The 18,704-nt window shown below is 37.6% G+C and overlaps 1 protein-coding gene across 1 annotated transcript in view; it reads right to left on the reverse strand.

Moving 5' to 3' along the window:
- Positions 1 to 11,129: 11,129 nt before the first annotated feature.
- Positions 11,130 to 18,704, reverse strand: part of ZDBF2 (zinc finger DBF-type containing 2) — a 20,699-nt gene continuing 13,124 nt past the window's right edge. Inside the window, exons 5-6 of the mRNA XM_027768362.1 lie at positions 15,843 to 18,701; positions 11,130 to 15,749 (exon numbers count right to left, since the gene is read on the reverse strand). Coding sequence (XP_027624163.1) covers positions 11,914 to 15,749; positions 15,843 to 18,701 — 6,695 coding nt within the window. The 3' untranslated portion in view covers positions 11,130 to 11,913. The remainder of the gene's footprint in view (positions 15,750 to 15,842; positions 18,702 to 18,704) is intronic.

Genomic DNA, 18,704 nt, shown 5'->3' on the forward strand with positions numbered 1-18,704 from the left:
CCCCTTCTCTTCCTTTGTCCTCTGGGCATTCTGGGCATGTATGCACACAGGCCTCGTGTGATTTTCACCCTACCGAGTCCGGGACTCGAACTGTAGTCAATGATGTGGGAATCCAGTGCCTTAACCACCATGACACATGCTGGCTCTGACAGGACTCATTCTCATGAAGTCTCTATGCTGGTCGGAAAAACAGACGTACAATATATACATGTATTCATAAATTATACTAAGTGATAAGAATAAAAAACATTTACTATACTATTTTGAGAGACAAAAATTGTACATGATAAGTACAGATCTGGGCCATAATCCCAAAAGTAATGATTTTGAATGCCATAATCCTGAATGCCTTTATGAAAGATAAAAATTCATAAATTATTAAATCCCTCAAGTCTTAAATTCCAAAAGATCAATTCCCCAAGATGCTAAAAGATAAAAATGACAAAATTCTTTAAAAGACATTTATGTACATTTTTTAAGAGAGATTTTTGCCAATGGGGCACATGAGCTCACCAGACAGACAGACAGAAAACGAGAAATCACCCCCTGGGGTGATGGCCATGACACAATCTCCTCTCCTCCATTCTCCTCTCAGGATTTTGGACATACACACACATACACCCAGTGTGAGTTTTAAGCCACTGCGTCTGGGACTTGAACCGTGGTCGACTGGAATCCAACAGAGTAACCACTACACTATCTGCTGGTCCTTTATTTACATTTTTAAAAGGGAGTTTATTTGAGAAATACATAAAAACATGACAGAATATGTCCTAGGCCACTTTATACAATAAAAAAGCAATAGCAACACGTTTTTGCATAAACACTTGGGTATACTAAGACAACAACTATGTGGATAACACTTATAAGAACACACAGACCATACGGCAGTTTGATCGCACTCGACCCAGTGGCTTGAAAACCATGCCAGGCATGTGTGCATGTGTGCCCAGGATCCCAGGAGGAGAATGGAGGAGAAGGGATTGTGGCATGGCCATCCTCGTCTCCCCCTCCTTTCCCCACAGGTGATTTCTCACTTTTCCTCTCACTGTCTGTCTTTCTCTCTCTGGCAAGTGCATGCACCCTAAGGCAGAAATCTCTATTAAAAATAATTAGGTCAAAAAATAAAATACCACCATGGTTAGTGCGTGCACTCAACTTCGTAACTGTGGTATTGACAGAGTTTATCAAAAACCATGGTGGATCACAATTGCACATGCAGTCACCCGAAGAGTTGAGATTTTGAGAAATTTTAATCTTTCACAAATCCATATACAAAAAGGAGACTTCCCTTTATTGAGGATGTTTGGACATTTTTACATACCCACACAATGCTTATTTGTGATAATACACTTTCAACGAGTCAGATTTGCAAAACATGAAGGGGGCTGAACTGTGGGACAGAATGTTCTGCGAGGCGACCCACAGGAAAGTTATTAGCTCATGCCCAGAGACTTCCCTAATGCACTGGGCACATGAGTGTTTATGGTTCAGGGCTGGCTGAAGTTGAAGGTGGATCATGGTGTGAAGACCATACCTATCTCTCCATGTCTCTTTTGCTTATGAAAGAAATCAACTTTTTTTTTTTGAGCGGTTTTTGCCATAGGACACGTGCACTCGCCAGACAGAGACCGACAGAGAGACAGAAAGCGAGAAATCACCCCCCAGAGGGGATGGCCACGCCGCAATCCCTTCTCCTCCATCCTCCTCTCAAGATCTTGGGCATGCACACACACGTGCCCAGCATGAGTTTTAAGCCACCAGGTCAAGGACGCAAATCGCGGTCGACTACATGGGAGTCCAGCAACATAGCCATTACACTAACTGCTGGTCCCAGAAATAAACTTTTTTTTTTAATTTGCAAAAAGTGTATAAAAAATACTGGAACTCTCTAGAAGTTATTACATAATTTATATGTCCAGTATTAAAGTAGTTCATGATTTCAGCTTTCAGGATATCAACATTCAAAATGTTACTCTTCTAGGATTGTGAGTTTTAGGATTTAGATGTTAGGGATTTTAGATTTTAAAAAGTTTCATCTTTCAGTACTCAAAATTTGGGATTACAGCATTAGGGATTGTGTCTTTCAGGATAATGATCAGCAAGCACCAAGTAACTACTACACTTTTTTAATGATCAGTTATTTAATTAGATTCTTGGAAAAATTTAGAACACCAATTTGTGAGGATAAACTCCATTTGTAAGGGCAAAAACCGATCGTAGGTAGCCCTGGAGCTGAGGAACAGTTTTGATTTTTGGTAAAATTTGCGAGTCCACAGCTTTCTGGTTTTTTTGGAGAGGTTTTTGCTGTAAGGCGCATGTGCTCGCCAGAAAGACAGAGAGAGAGAGACAGAAAGCGAGAAATCATCCCCTAGGGGGGATGGCTCCATTCTCCTCTCGGGATCTTGGGCATGCACACACACGAGCCCGGCATGAGTTCTAAGCCACCGGGTCCAGGACGTGAACCGCGGTCGACTACGTGGGAGTCCAGCTACATAGCCATTACACTAACTGCTGGTTCCCGAGCTTATGGCTTTCTGATCAACCTTGTGCTACTACACTTTTAAGGAGCTTATATTACCTCGTAAGAAGGACAATATGTGCATTTTGTAGAAAAGACATTAAAATACTTTTCAACTCCAGAATTTCCGTTTGGTTCTCTTTTCCAATTTTTTACTGATAGTCTCTATTTGTTGAAACACACAGTTCTCCTACTTTAATCCCTTAGACATAGTCTCCTTTAGTTCAGTATTTTTATTAGTAATTATTAAATTTATTAAATATAATTTTTATTTGTATTTAATCACTATATATGTTTATAGCATATAAATGGTTTTTCCCAGCATGAATGTACTCATATTAGTCAAGTCATAGATATTACCATGTACCTTATCAACAGATACCTTCATTTTTATTTCTGTTAAATGCTTGTTTTGGTCTCCAGTCCTACCCCCTGCTATACTGTCTCTACAGTTGCTCTCCCTGAAATTAATCCTTCCAATCTTTCAGTTTCTGCTAGAGGGCATTAACAGCGCCCCCCCCAGGGGGTATGACCATGCCACAATCCCTTCTCCTCCCTTCTCCTCTCGGGATCTTGGGCACACACGCACACGTGCCCGGCATGAGTTTAAGCCACCGAGTCCAGAACTCGAACCGTGCTTGACTACATGGGAGTCCAGTGACATAGCCATTACGCTAACTGCTGGTCCCACCATTCAGTATATATTAAGTGGGGACATACAATGCCCATCTTTTATAGTCTGGCTTGCTTCACTTAGAATTAAATCTTTCATATTTGTCCATTGTGTGTCAAATGTCAGGGTCTCATTGTCCTTTATGCCTTGAGCAGTATCCCATAGTGATTTGTGCCACATGTTTTCAATTCATTCATCTGCTCTTAGATATTTGGGCTGGTTTCAAGTCTTAGCAATTGTGAATAATGCAACAATGAACATGGATGTGCAAGTGTTTTTCTGTTTTCCTATCTTTTAGGTATATACCCAGGAGTATAATTATTGGTCATATGATAATTCTATTTGCAGGCTTTTTAGAAACCTCCATATTGTTCTCCACAGTGGTTGTACTAATTTACATTCCCACCAACAGTGTAGGAGGGTTCTCTTTTCACCACAGCCTCTCCAGCACTTATCATTCTCTATTTTTTTAATCTTAGTCATTCTGACTGGGATTAAGTGTTATTTCACTGTAGTTTTGATTTGCATTTCCCTTATGAAAAGAGATATTGAGGATGTTTTCACTGGTTTTTGGCCATTTGTATGTCTTCCTTGAAAAGTTGTCTGTTCAGCTTATTTACCGTTAATTATTTTATTTAACTTTATTTATTCATTTTCATTTGACCAGAGAAGGACAGAGTGAGAGAGAGGGAGGAACGGAGTGAGAAAGCAAGCCACCAGGTCTGGGTCCCGAACCACAGTTGCCATCTGGAAGTCCAGCACCCTTAACCACCATGCCACCTGCCAGCCCATTTGCCCATTTTTAAATTAGATTTTTGTGCGTGTGTGGCTAAGCTGCTTGAATTCCCTGTATACTCTGGGTATTAGTTCGTTATCTGAGGCATAGCTTGCAAATATACTGTCCCATTCTATGGGTTGTCTCCTCTAATTGCTTCTGCTGAACAGAAGCTTTTTAGCCTGATGTTAGTACCACTTGTCTATTTTTGGGATTATTGTCTGTGCTTTGGAGGTCTTATTTAAGGAGTCTGCCTACTCTGATGTCTCCAAGCGTCTCCTCTGTGTTTTCCACCGTAGTTTTTTTGTTTTGTTTTGTTTTGTTTTGTTTTGTTTTTTGAGAGGTTTTCACTATGGGGTGCGTGCGCTCGCCAGACAGAGAGAGACAGAGAGACAGAAAGCAAGAAATCACCCCCCAGAGGGGATGGTCACGCCGCAATCCCTTCTTCTCCATTCTCCTCTCGGGATCTTGGGCACACACGCACACGCACCCGGCGTGAGTTCTAAGCCACCGGGTCTGGGATGCGAACCACCGTCAACTACGTGGGAGTCCAGCAACATAGCCATTACGCTAACTGCTGGCTCCCTTCCACCAGTAGTTTTACAGTTTGAAGTTTTATGTTTAGATCTTTGATCCATTTTGAATTGATTTGTGTTAGTGGTGAGATATAGGGGTCCAGTTTCATTTTTCTTCAGGTGAATATCCAGTTTTTCCAGCCCCATTTGCTGAAGAGATTTCCATTTCCCCCATTGATTTGCTTTGTGCCCTTTGTCAATAATTAGTTGGTTGTATGTTTTGGGGGTTATTTCTGGATTCTCTATTCTGTTCCACTGGAATACATCCCTGTTTTTGTGACAGTACCATGCTGTTTTGATTATCACAACTTTGCAATACATTTTGAAGTCAGGAAGTGAAATGCTTCTTACTTTATTCTTTTTGCACAGAATTGTTTTGGCAATACAGGGCCTTTTATAATTCCAGATACATTTTATGATTTTTTTTCCTATTTCTTTGAATATCTCTGGTAATTTGATGGAATTCCATTAAATTTGTAGATTAATTTGGGTAGAATTGATATTTTGATTATATTCATCCTTCCAACCCAGTATTGTTTTTAATTTCTTTTCTCAATTTTTTAGTTTTCCTTCCACAGACTCACTTCCTTGGTTAAGTTTATTCTTTTTCTTTCTTTTTTTCAATTTGACCAGAAAGGGACAAAGTGAGAGAGAGTGAGAAAGCAAGCCACCAGGCCCAAGATCAAACCACAGTCGGCCACATGGGAGTCCAGCACCCTTAACCACCTGCCAGCCCCTATTCTGAAGTATCTTATTTTTGTGTGGCTATTGTAAATGGAATTGCTTTTGTCAGTTCTGCCTCAGTCTGTTCACTGTTGGCGTATAAAAATGCTATTGAGTTTTGTATGATTTTGTATCCTGCCACTTTGCTGTATTCATCACTTCCAGCAGTTTTTTTTAAATAGATTTTTCTGGGTTGTCTATGCATGTAATTATGCTATCTGCAAATAAGAGATAAGTTCTCTTCTTCATTTCCTATTTGAATGCCTTTTATATTTACTCTTGTGTCTGACTGCATTGGCTAGAACTTCCAGTAGTATGTTGAAAAGGAGTGGAGAACATGGGCAGCCTTGTCTTGTTCCAGTTTTTACTGGAAGAACTTTCGGTCTTCCTCCATTCAATATGATTTTAGCTATGGGTTTGTCATATTGGCTTTTACTGTTTGAGAAATGTTCATTCTATGCCAATTTTGCTAAGAATCTTATCAAATGCTTTCTAGTCAATTGATATGATCATGTGATTTTTATCTTTCCCACTGTTAATGTGATGTATTACATTTATTGTTTTGTGTATGTTGAGCCACCCTTGCATCCTTAGGATAAAGCTTACTAATTTCTATATTATAAATTACGTATTATATATGTAATATATTTAAAGTCTTTATTAAGTCCACCATTTAGACCACTGAGGGACAGCTTCTTTTGACTATATTTTTCCTGTATGTGGAAATACATTCTTGTATCTTTGCATATTTCAATAATTTTTAATGACAGCTGTGTATTTTAGATAATGACATCTCTAGAAATCAACCCCCCCCACACACACACACACTGAGGGTTTGTTGGTATTGTTGTTTAGTTGTGGTTACTGTTAGTTCATATACTTTCCTTAATTCTGTAAATTCTGTCTGTACTGTGTAGCCACTGACTTCTCTGCTTAATTAGCTTAGTGATGAGCTAGTAATTGGCCAGAGATTCTCTTATATGCCTTGAACCAATAAATATTCCATTCTTTGCTGAGAAGCACTGTATGTATGTCTGTTCCAACATGCCCTCAGCACTCAGGCAACTTACAACCCTGCCTTAACCTTCCTGTCCTGCTTGTGCAAGGCCTCTAGTCAGTCAGTGGTAAGAGACTGGGAGCCTCGTAGATCTTTCCAGGACATTCACACAGACAGAGTTGTACATTTGTGCAAATTTTTTTGCATTCCTAGGAATTTATCAGAGTTTTGCAAAACCCCAGTGGACACCCTATTTCCAGAACTTCTTTTTAAGTTTTGGCCAACCTCGTTTGCCTCACCTAATAATATCACAATCTCAGGCAGCTGTGATGTGAAACAAGTGCCACTGATTGTTTCCAACAAATGCCCCAAAGATGGGGCTTTTCAGCAGAGTGAACTCTCCAAGAGTTCACTATAAACACAACTCTGTGAAACGGTACTTTTCTAGGGAGTGGCAAGACAGGCAAATAGTGTCAATGTCCAGAGAAAGGACTTTTTGAGGAGCTCCATACACAGTCTGCCCTTTTAGTAGTTGCAAGGCTAATGCTTTTCACAGCTGCCATGATTACAATACTGTTGGTTTTCAAGGCTACAGGGGTGCTTCAGAATTCATGATTTTCAGATCATCAATCACCTAATAAAATACTTTCAGCTCAGTGGATTAGGTAAGTATCTCTTATTTCGTTATCTGTAACCAGTAGTAATAACTCTCCAAAAAAAATAAACCTATTTTTCCAGTTCTAAAGAACTGACAAAATTTCAACTTAAAAGTAAACAGCTAATGAATATACCCACTTATCCTTGGAAGTGATTCTGTGCTATAATAAGATGGATGAGTGAGTCTATGTAATACTTTCCCTGGAGACAGCAACCAACATAGGAGAAACTATTCATAGTAACACAAACACAGGAAAACAATCTTCCTAAAAATGGTAATACTTTACAATGGGTCTTAGTGCAGAAAGTTGAAAAATTTTCAGTGTCAAACAGCAGTATCCTATGAGTGTTACGGTTTTATTAATGATCTACTGAAGCCTAAGGATTATGTTCCTCCACTTACTACTACTGAAATTCCCTTTCATTCATATCAATGTATGAGGGTGAGCAAGTAGAGAGCCCACTTGGTTGATGCTTACACCATAGGGCCAGGCATGTAGGAAAGGCAGAAATAATATTTGTCAGATGTATGAATATGCTATTGTCTTATCTATGATGAATGTATCGCATGTAGGAAAGGCAGAAATAATATTTGTCAAATGTATGAATATGCTATTGTCTCATCTATGATGAATGTATTCTCTTTTCTCAGCTCCTAGAGCTTGAAAGCTGGGCATATGTGTGTGCATGCCTAAAAATTCCACTAGGCTGGAGAAATGGAGAAGGGATTGTAGCATGACTACACTCTGCTGAAGGCTGCTTTCTCCCTTTGTCTCAATGGTGCGTGAAAGCACCCCTTGGCAAATTAAAAAAAAAAGCATGTTCATCCTGACATCTGGATCAACAAATCCTAGAAATCAATACTACTGAGGTCAAAGGCATCTACCCCCCTGACATATAGGTTCTGTTCCATTTTCTGATCTTTTATACCATATGCTATAGTAGTGAAAGCACCAAAGTTCTCCCTTCCAGTAGGTATCAAACAGTGATATAGATACTGCCTCCTGAACTCAATCCTATTCATGAACCTTTTCTTTTTTTAGTTTGTTTTATTTATTATCTTATTATTATTATTATTTAGGTTTGTTATAGGGCATGTGTGCTCGCCAGAGAGCGAGAAGGAAAGTGAGAAAGCAAGCCACCGGTTCCAAGACTTGAACTGTGGTCAGCCATGTGAGAGCCCAGCATCTTAACTACCATGCCACCTGCTGGCCCCCGTGAACACTTTCAATACAAGTACAAAAAGTGAAAAGTTGCTAATTCACCCCTTCACCAGACATAAATAGTTGCTTAATTTTAATTCTTTGAAATAACTACTGCATTCAATATAACCTATATCTTTGGTTAAACTACTTTCTTACCAGCATCAACTATATATTTTCTTATTTATTATCTCTAAAACCACTTATAAAATGTACTTACTTCTGTTTTCATTATTCTGTTACTTTAAAAGATTTTTTTTTTTCTTTTGCCACAGGGTGGGTGCTGAACTATTTGTTTTAATTTTATTTATTATTTTTTAAAGAATTATTTTATTGAATTTTATTTACTTATTTATTTATTTATTTTAATTTGACCAGAAAGGGACAGAGAGAGAGACAGAATGAGAGAGAGGGAAAGTGAGAAAGCAAGCCTCCAGGTCAGAGACTCAAACCGCAGTTGGGCATGTGGTAGTCCAGCAACCTTAATTACCACGCCCCATTATTGTGTTTTTAACTTGACTACAAAGAGACAGCGAGAAAGAGAGGAAAAGTGAGAAAGCAAGCAGCCAGGTCCAGGGTTCAAACCACGGTAAGCCATGTGAAAGTCCAGCACCTTAACCACCATGCCACCTTCTGGCCCCTATTCTCTGATTCTTTAAGTTTGCCCAGAAAAAGTTTCTAACATGAGGATAGAGCAGAGACAGATTTTAATATTTAATAAATTTCATCTTGATAGCTTCAAAAACAAGTTAGCATTTAAACTGCATTATAAAAAATACATTGTTAGTCTTCAAATTGATTTTACATGGAAATATATAATTATTTGAATATTTAAATATAGCTTTTCTTTAACCAAAAAAGAAATTACTCAGAGCCCTAATTACATAAATAATTTAAATGCACAAATTCCATAGCACATTTTACACAATATTGCCCACATACTGGATAACTCAGGACAATTACAATAAAAATCTATGCAAGATACTCAACAAGAACAAGATTAGTAACATATTCATTACAGCTGTAATTTGATTTTTTACTATTAAAAGAATTTAATGCGTTCTTGAATACACAAAAAAATTCAGTTTTATCTAAACTGCAAATTAAGTCAAAATTTATTAAGACAAAGGGGCATATCTTAAATCCTACCAAATTCTCACAGCAATTCATTTCCAATTCAACTTAAATTACAAGTTATACAATTTCAAGTTTAATGCTTGTCTAAAATAATGATGATTACAAGATCTTAGTAAGCATTTTCAAAATGTTAAATAAAATCGTTACTGTATAATACTTTCAGATTTTTGGTAACATAAATTTTAAGTATAAACCTTTCCATTCACCTCCTCAAAATGGTACTTAGAAGAGCTTCTTTGTAAAAAGGGTAATAATATCTTTTTAACTTTCAGTTTTGCTCACTGGAATGATAGGAACTGTCCTCTACTATGATGTGATCGCAACAGGTATCATACTTACATAGTACATCATTTCCATACGATCACTGGCTTTTTAACTTATTCTGAAATAATGTACAATCTTTATTAATATACTTAAGGGAACTATGTGTCTATTCCATAGGGGAAAAAAAACACCAGTTCCCACAAATGGAATATTCTTGTATTCTTAGGTGTTTCTTTAGTTCCTGATCAGCGGTTTTCTAACTCAATTCAAATTGGAAGATTACTTTGACTTAGTAGCCCAAAGTGATACCTTAAGGAAATTAAAATGTTTGTATATGAGGAGGCAAGTTGAAGGAAAGGGTGCTTGCAACTAAAATATTTTTTTCAATATAATTACTACTTCAATTTAGAATTAAAGAAATAACAACATAATACCATCATAATATACCCACAGGTTAAATAATAGCCCCTGAAATAAAACCACATTTAGAAACCAACCAGTTATACAGTAATTCATTAATTCCAAGATAATACATTTTAATCTCTGAAATCAAGATACATCTTACCAGTGACCCTGGTTTCAACAAAATATGGTAATAATGACATAGTTGAAATTTATGTTTTCCATTGACATAAATGACAGACAAAGATCCAGGATTCTGGCTTAGCAGGATAATTGGATTTATCTGTATCAGCTCAACCAGTGCTCCTGAATAAAAGATCTGAATATATTCTGAGTCCCCAGACTCGAACTCCATGTCCTAACATATTTAATTTGAATTATTAAAATCAGTCATCAGATTTAAGACAAACTAAAGTACCAATACAATTTTTCACTTGCAAAATAGGCCTTAAATTATTAGTGTTATTTGATTTTTTGAAATATTCAGGTAAGTTACTAATTTGCTTTGTAATTACCTTAACAATTAATAGCCTGCCTAAATATTGTTATGAAGTTAATAATTTCAGTTCACCCTATTAAAAATGATATGGTAAGGTCTCAAATATTTTTAAGAAATAAGGCCATAAAATAACCTGCATTTTCACTTTAAATCTCCCAACACTTCATTAAAGGGAAGTAAAGGTGTTTTAAAACAAAAAAGCCCAATAATACTGGCAAAATGATCTTCCCTTAAGATGTAATAATGCTAAAGAAAAACATACAGATGGGCAGCTCCTTAGTTCGCACTTTAGACACTGATCATTAAGGACCAGAAGCCTCTGCAGTGACTGTGATTCGAATCCCTAGTGTCAGCCTAAAACACACCAGGCAGGCAATGTGAGTGACTAAAGATCCAGAGAGGTGAAGGACTACATGATCAACCCCTGTGGAGGGTACTTGTCTCTCTTCTCTCTGTAGCCACATGCCTGTACTCTATCATGAATAAAGAAAAAAAAATTGTAAAAAGAGACTGTATGTGTGCATATGTCCAAATGAAGAAAGTTAACAGTGGCAGATTTCATTTAAATGAAGGAAGAGGAATTTGTTTCCTGTATATAAAAATCACTAGGCAGGGCCAGCCCTAGCCTAGTGGTTAGGGGAGCTGGATCCCAGAAGGCTGACTTGGTTTAATCCCAGCCCCAGAGGCTTGAAAAACATGCCAGGCACGTGTACATGCATGCCCAAAATCCTGACAGGATGGAGCACTGGAGGAGAAGGAATTCTGGTGTGAACACACCCAAATGTTCGTGTGAACATGCTTTCTTCCTATCTCCCTCTGGTCAGTGCCCATGCCCTGTGGCATCAAAAAACAAAACAAGACAAAACACAATCAAATGAAGTCAGGTAGTTTTTAAAAACTGGATTAAAGATTATGGAATCTCATTGTCTGAAATGTTTCAGAAGAAAGATAAATTGTATTTTGTTTTGATCATTTAAGTCAGTCTCACTCAAAAGTTAATATAGTTCATCCTTTATAATTATCCAGTTAAAACACTACATTGACAATGCCACTCTGAAATATATACCATATAGGTATTTATGCTCTAGTTCCATTTTTTTAAAGTAGTAAGATAGCATTAAATTTGCTATATTCATCCTCAGAAAATTATAATTGCCAGCATGAGTGAGGTAATCATAAGAAATAAGAGGAGCATGATTTGAGAAACAAAATTCTATGTACTGTGCTAAATCACATTATGACATAAAATTATGATGAATCTCTTTTATAGAAAATGTTGGACAAAAGGCTGCTTATGGATCTTTCTAAAAAAAAGAAGCCTACACAGTAAATTTAAATGAATATAAAAGTTCTGAAAAATAACATCTATAGCAAAATAGTTCAAGATTAGTTTCTCCATCAAAGTTGGGAAAGCTATGTGCACTAAGTAACAAATATAATTCAATCAAAGTACCGAACTCTCAATTAGCCTTAACACAAAAACTTCTTTTATTTTGCCTCACTACTGCTCCTCAATTTGTTCGCTAGTCGAGTCATTATTCGATCAGAATGTGGTATATAAGATAAACTTCTCAAAGCATATTCTCTAACAGGTCTAATGGGCTTTTTCTTTTTGCTAGGGCACTTTGTATTACCATTCTTCTTCCTTCCGGCATCGCTGGAAGAAGGCCGCTCAGGTTGTTTTGGAGGAGGACTTGCTACAGCTTTTAACTGCTCTTCGGCTCCAGCTGGTGGAACTGAGGACTGCAGCAGCGTTTTAGCTGGCTTTTTCGCCTTCTTTGGCTTACTGACAACTGATTTCTTCTTTCGGTGCATTCCAATAAAGGCGCTTCTGGATTGGTATCTGTGACGCAAAAAAACAGAGTATTTCGAAATATACTTTCTAATAATATCATTTGGTTTAGTCCGAATCCAAATGGACTCCTCTGAAGCTATTCTGTTTTTCTGCCGAAGAATAACTGGTTTATAAACCTCTTGGGGGAAACGTGGCTTATTATTAGTTGTCACCTTCTTCCCCTGAATTTTCTCTTTACCTTTACTTTCTACAAATTTATTTCTAACAGATTTTGGAGACATTTTGGCAACATCACGAGTTAAAAGAGTTAGCCGGAAATTACTTTTCTTTGGCACCTCACTAACACTTAGAACTGCTGGTTTTTCTGGATGCACAGCAGATCCACCAGTCCCGTAAAACGAATTGAATCTGTATCTTGCTGGCACTGTCCTGAAAGGTGCTGAAGCAGAGCTCTGTCCATTAGCAGCATCATCTCCTTCACTGGAATTTTGGATGCTCTTGTTAAGACGGATTCTAACCCGGTTACGCCTGACAGACTCTGGGACAATTACATTCAGTGGAGGTTTAATTACAATTTGCTTAATCAATGGGTGATAATTATTAAAGGCATTCTTTTTACATTTGTATATAAGCCTATGTGTATTATTACCCCCACTACGGGGCTTCATTTTAGAAAAATGGAAGGATTCACCATCCTTCAGTTTAATATTTAGAGAAGAAAGAACACGGAATAAGTCTTTGGGTTGCACAGTCCTCAACATTTTAGTACATGATACAGGAAATTCGACTGTCCCACTTTTTACTTTTTTTGTTTTCCTGTTGCTCTGTAAACGTAAATGCTTCCTTTTTGGTGATCCTTCCTCTTGGCTAACCATTCTTCTTTTCATCACTGAGAAATTAATAAACTTGGTATGAGCTCCATGGCTGACTTTTGCGACCTCACATGAAGACACATGCCACTTTTGTTTAGGAAACCTTTCTGCTGGAGGATGAAGTGGTGGATGATTCAAGGCTACTGAAAAGTTATCAGTATCTGAAATACCGCCAGCAATATCACCATGATCTGACACAGCTTGAATTGATGCAATGTCCCAGTTACGGTCAGCCCAGGTATTCTTTTTTTCCTCATTCAAAGAAATGTCTCCAGTCTCACGGTCATCATCAAAGTAACAGTGGAAACGACCTTCTCTAAATTCCTTCACAAGTGCATTAATTTTCATGTCATCTTCAATCATGATTTGAGACCACGTTTTGCCTACAAATGAAGGAGGAACATTAGGCAAGGCTTCTAGAACTGGTTCATCAGGGTTATCTTCTATGACCTCCTTTGCTTTTTCCAGGTTCCTTACAGAATCAAGAATGGGAACAGAACTGGATTGGAAATCATGGTTCTTTTTTTCCAGGTTAAAAGATACCTTCTTAACTGAGTCCATTTTAGTAACAGTTCCTTGAGGCTGATGAATGCCAGAATGCAGAGAGAGATCATAGTGAGTATTCATATGAGAAACACAAGGTTCACAGATCCTACCTTCTAGAGCTGTATGGTTTAACATGAAAAGCTGTTCTTTATCAGTCACTGACTCGGATGAAGGATCACAACCCACTGCAGAAACATTAGATTCACAGCTCTTATCCTTTAGGCCAACATTTTTTAGATCATTCCTAAGGTCAACTTTGTTGTTGGCTTCTGGAAGTTGAAGTGTCACTGATTGAGAAGGGCCTTCCAAATTAAAATTTCCTTCAAAATTATTAGATTCACAGCTCTTATCTTCTGAGCTAATATATTTCACCATTTCTTCAACAGGTTCTTGTGACTGGTAAGTCATGGTCTGATTAGAGGCATCAACATTAAAATTTATCTCAGGGCCACAAGACTGACAACTTGAATCTCCCAGAATAATATAGTCTTTCTTCCGGTTTATTATTTTGAAAGTCTCTTTAAGTTGGTTTGTCACTGACTGAAGAGGGGCTTCAAAAACATATCTTACTTCAGAACCACAAGAGTCATAACTCTTTTCCTCTACATCAATACCTTCAGCATTTAAACAGTTGATGTCTTTGACAGTTATTTGAGATGGGTCAGTCACTAACTGAAGAGGGAGATCAGAATCTGAAATTACTTCACAGTCACTATCACTGGTCATTGGATCGACAAGTACCATCTTTGGCAGATTTATTTCTTTGACTGGCATTTGAAATTGGTTAACTACTATTTGAAAAGGGACATGAGAATCACATACCATTTCAGAGTCACTAGATTCATTGGTCTTTTCTTCCATGTTAAGAGGCTCTTCTTTCTGAAGCTTTGTTTCTTTGTAAGCCACTTGAGATTGGTCAACTTCTGACCGAAGATGAATACCAGAGACACATTTTGTTTTAGAACCACAGGACTTATAGTTCTTATTTCCTAGGTCATCATGATTCCTCTCATGCAAATTTATTTCTTTGACAGACACAGCAGGTTGATTAGGCATGAACTGAACAGCAACATCAGAGTCATAACTTACTTCAAAATCACCTAGTTTATAACTTTTATCTTCCAGGTAAATGTGGTCTTCCTTCCAAAGATTTATTTCTTTGACAGACTGTTGAAACTGCTCACCTGCTGACTGAAAAAAACCTTTGGAATCAAAACTTATTTCAGGACTACAAGGATCACTGCTCTTATCTCCCAAACTGGCACGCTCCTCTTCCAAAATTTGTGGTTGCTCAATCACTGACTGAATAGGGAGATCCGAAACATAAATTATCTTAGGGTCCTTGTGCTCATAGCCTTTATCATCCAGACAAACATGTTCCTTAGCCTCTTGAATTTTATTAGTCACACACTGATGAGGTCCTTGAGAATTAAAATTGATTTTAGAATCACTGTGTTCACCAATATTATCTTCCAAAACAACATGCTCTTTCCAAAGGCTGGTCTCCTTATCTACTTCTTCAGTTTGGCTAGCCTCTGATTCAAGGAGGACATCAGAATCATATAAAATTTCAAAACCCTGAGCTTCATCCCTCTTATCTTCCATATAAACGTCTTCATCCTTCCAAAGGCTTATTTCTTTAACAGTTTCTCTAAGTTGGTCAGCCACTGACTGAAGAGGGTCATCAGAATCAAAACTTATTTCAGAACCATAAGATTCACTGTCCTTACCTTCTTGTTCCATATGTTCATGCTCTAAAATAGTTATCTGAGGTCGATCAGCTATTGACTGAGCCAAGAAATCAGAATTCAGACTCATTTCAGGACAACTATACTGGCTGTTCTTAATTTCCAAGGACATATTATCTTCATTTTCAAAGTTTATTTGTTTCATAGCTACTTTGGATAGATTGGCCACAAGATGAAGAGAAATATCACCATCGTGTACTAATTTAGAACCATTAGGTTCTTCGATCTTACCTTCCAAGTCAATACCCTTTTCCTCCCACAAGTTTGTCTTTTTAACCGTTTTCTGAAGTTGTCCAGGCAGTGACTGAAGAGCACCATCAGAATCAAATCTCATTTCAGAATCTCTAGTTTCACTGTTCTTGTCTTCCAGATCAACATATTCTTCCTTCACAGGGCATAATAGGGGTTGGTCAGTAACTGAATGAAGAGTGCTATCAATATACAAATTTATTTCACTTTCTGGGTCAACATGGTCCTCCTTTAAAACAGCTACTTGAGGCTGTTCAGTCATTGACTGAGGAAGGACATCAGACACCTTTTCTGTCTTGTTTTTCTGAATACGTTTCTTCTTTCTATTTGTTTTTTTAACAGCTACTTGAGGATTAGTCACTGAATAGTGAGGAACAGCAGGACTTAAATTTATTTCAGAATCACTAAATTCAGTTCTTTTACTTTGGAATTCAGTATGTTTTTCTTTTTGGAGCTGTCTTTCATCAATGACTACTTTAGGTTTCTTAGTCACTGACTCTTGGAGCGGGATATCAGAATGCAAACTTGTTTCAGAAGCACTTAATTTATTACCCTTATTTTCTAAGTGTAGGTGCTTTTCTTTTTGAAGGTTTGTTTCTTTAACAGGGACTTCAGAATATTCAGTCACTGATTGGAAAATGATATCATAATTCAAACTTACTTCGGGGTCTCCGGGTTGTTTTTCCTTGTTTTCCAAGTACACTTGCTCTTCTTTTTGAGGATGGAGCTTTTTAACAGCTACGTCAGGAAGCTTTGTCACTGAATGAAGAGGGGCAAAAGAGTCTAAATTTACTTTAGAACCAGTGGATTCATCATTCTTTCTTTCTAAGTGTATGTACTTTTCTTTCTGAATGCTTATTTCGTTAACAACTAATTCAGGCTGATCACTTTCTGAATGAAGAGTAATATCAGAATCAAAAGTGATTTCAGAAACACAAGATTCATTACTTTTATTTTCCAGATCAATAGCTGAGCAAGCAAGAATATCAGAGTCAAAAGTTATTTCAGAACCACTTGATTCACAGCTCTCTTCCAGGTTGTGTTCTTTCATTCTTTCCACATTCAGCTGAATGACTGATGCAACAGGATCAGAATCAAAAGTTAACTCAGAACTGGAATACTCATAGCTGTTAACTTCCATGTCAACATTTAATGCATTAAGATTTGCTTCATCCAAAGCCCCTTGTAGTTGATCATTAGCTGATGGATAAAGAGAAGCATGAGAATCAAAACTTAAATTAGAAATGATAGACTGAACACTCTTACTCTCCAGGTCAGTATCTTCTTTCTGAGAGTTTACTTCTTTAATTCCTTCTTGAGATTGGCCAGCCACTAATTGACCATCAGCATGAAAGCCCATTTCAGGAGCATGAGATTCACAGTTCATATCAAGGTCACCATTCTTCTCCCTCATGAGATTTATTTCAACTGCCCTCACGGGTTCTTCAGCCATTGTCTCAAGAGAGACTTCAGAATCAAGATCTGTACTAAGGAATTTATGGTTATCTTTCAGGTGGACACATCCTTCTTTCTGGTTTCTTTCCGTGACAGTCAGTTGGGGACGGTCAACTACTGACTGAAGAGAAACATCACAATCAGAACTTGTTTCAGAACAGTTGGAGCCACAGTTCTTATCATTGAAGACAATGTGAACCTTATTCTGAAGTTTTGTTTCTGGGACAGTCACTGGAAACTGGTCAATCACTGACTGAAGTGGGAAAACAGATTCAGCACTTACTTCAGAGCTACTAGATCCATAGTTCTTATCAACCAAATCAATGTGCACTTCCCTGTGAAAATTTACTTCTTTTGCAGGCTGTTGGAGATAGTCACTAGTTGATTGAAGTGAGTCATCACAATCAAAATTCATTTCAGAACTACTAGATTCATAGCTTTGGTCAACCAGGCTAATACGCATTGCATTCCGTAGACCTGTTTCTTTAACAATCACTTGAGATTGGTTAGTACCCAACTGAAGAGAGTCATCATAATCAGAACTTATTTCAGAAGTACAAGATTTGTTATTCTTAAACTGCAAATCAGCACATACTTCCGCTGAAAAGTTACTTTCTTTGGTAGTCACTGTAGATTGGTCAATCAGTGACAGAAAAGAGGAACTAGGATCAAAAATCATTTGAGAACCTCTAGATCCATAGTTCTTATTTTCTTGGTCAATTTGCTCCTCTTTCCAAGGGCTTAAGTCTTGTACAGACTCTTGGGGTAGATTCAATGCTGACTGATAAGAGCCATAATCAAACCTCATTTCAGAATTCACTGAGCACTTCTGCTTCAAAAAGGCTGACTTGTTAAAAACCAAATTATTTTCTTCTTGGGTATAATCCACATCAGAAAAGGATTCCTCTTGGTGCTTTGGAATGACATCTTTAAAAATCACTTTATTAGGACATAGGTTGGTTTTATTCAGTTTAACTACTGAGTTTACTGCAGATTCAGAAGGAGACTCAACACCAAAGGAGCCCTCAGTTCCCCTAAGTTCATGAAATGTAAAGTCACTTGACAAAGGTTTACCCTGAGATTTTATACCTTTCCTATTCGATTTACATACTTTCCCATTTGACTCTTTAGGCTTCTGATATGAAACTGAAGAAGTTTCTAGATAAGATGATGGCACAGGATTTCTAGAGACCCTGTCTAGCTGTTCAAAGTGTCTATCAACTTTGTTTGGGTCACATTTGCTAACTGAATCCAAATGGGCTCCTAGCAGTAACTTAGTAGCATTAGTTATAACTGATCTATCATAAGAACTTTCAGATAAACAACTAGCTGGAGCACTATAAATCACTGGGGGGCGCATTAAATTTTTTCCATTATTTGTAGCTTGACCAATATCTACTGGATTAGATTTTTTCATACCGCTCCCAGTCTTAGGAACAAACTCCAAGGGCTGCTGTTGTCCCTTCTCCAATTTTTGAATAACTGATGGTCGAACTGAAAGCTCCATGGTAGATTCCTGAGATTTGCTCGATGTGGGTTGTACGTCTTCAACAGGTTCAGCACTGGTGGAAGGTGTCTCTCCTCCAGCTGCAGCTCCAGCTGCAGCTGCAGCTG

The sequence above is a fragment of the Tupaia chinensis genome, unplaced genomic scaffold (genome assembly GCF_000334495.1).
Source record: "Tupaia chinensis unplaced genomic scaffold, TupChi_1.0 Scaffold000076_1, whole genome shotgun sequence".
Taxonomy (NCBI): Eukaryota; Metazoa; Chordata; class Mammalia; order Scandentia; family Tupaiidae; genus Tupaia; species Tupaia belangeri.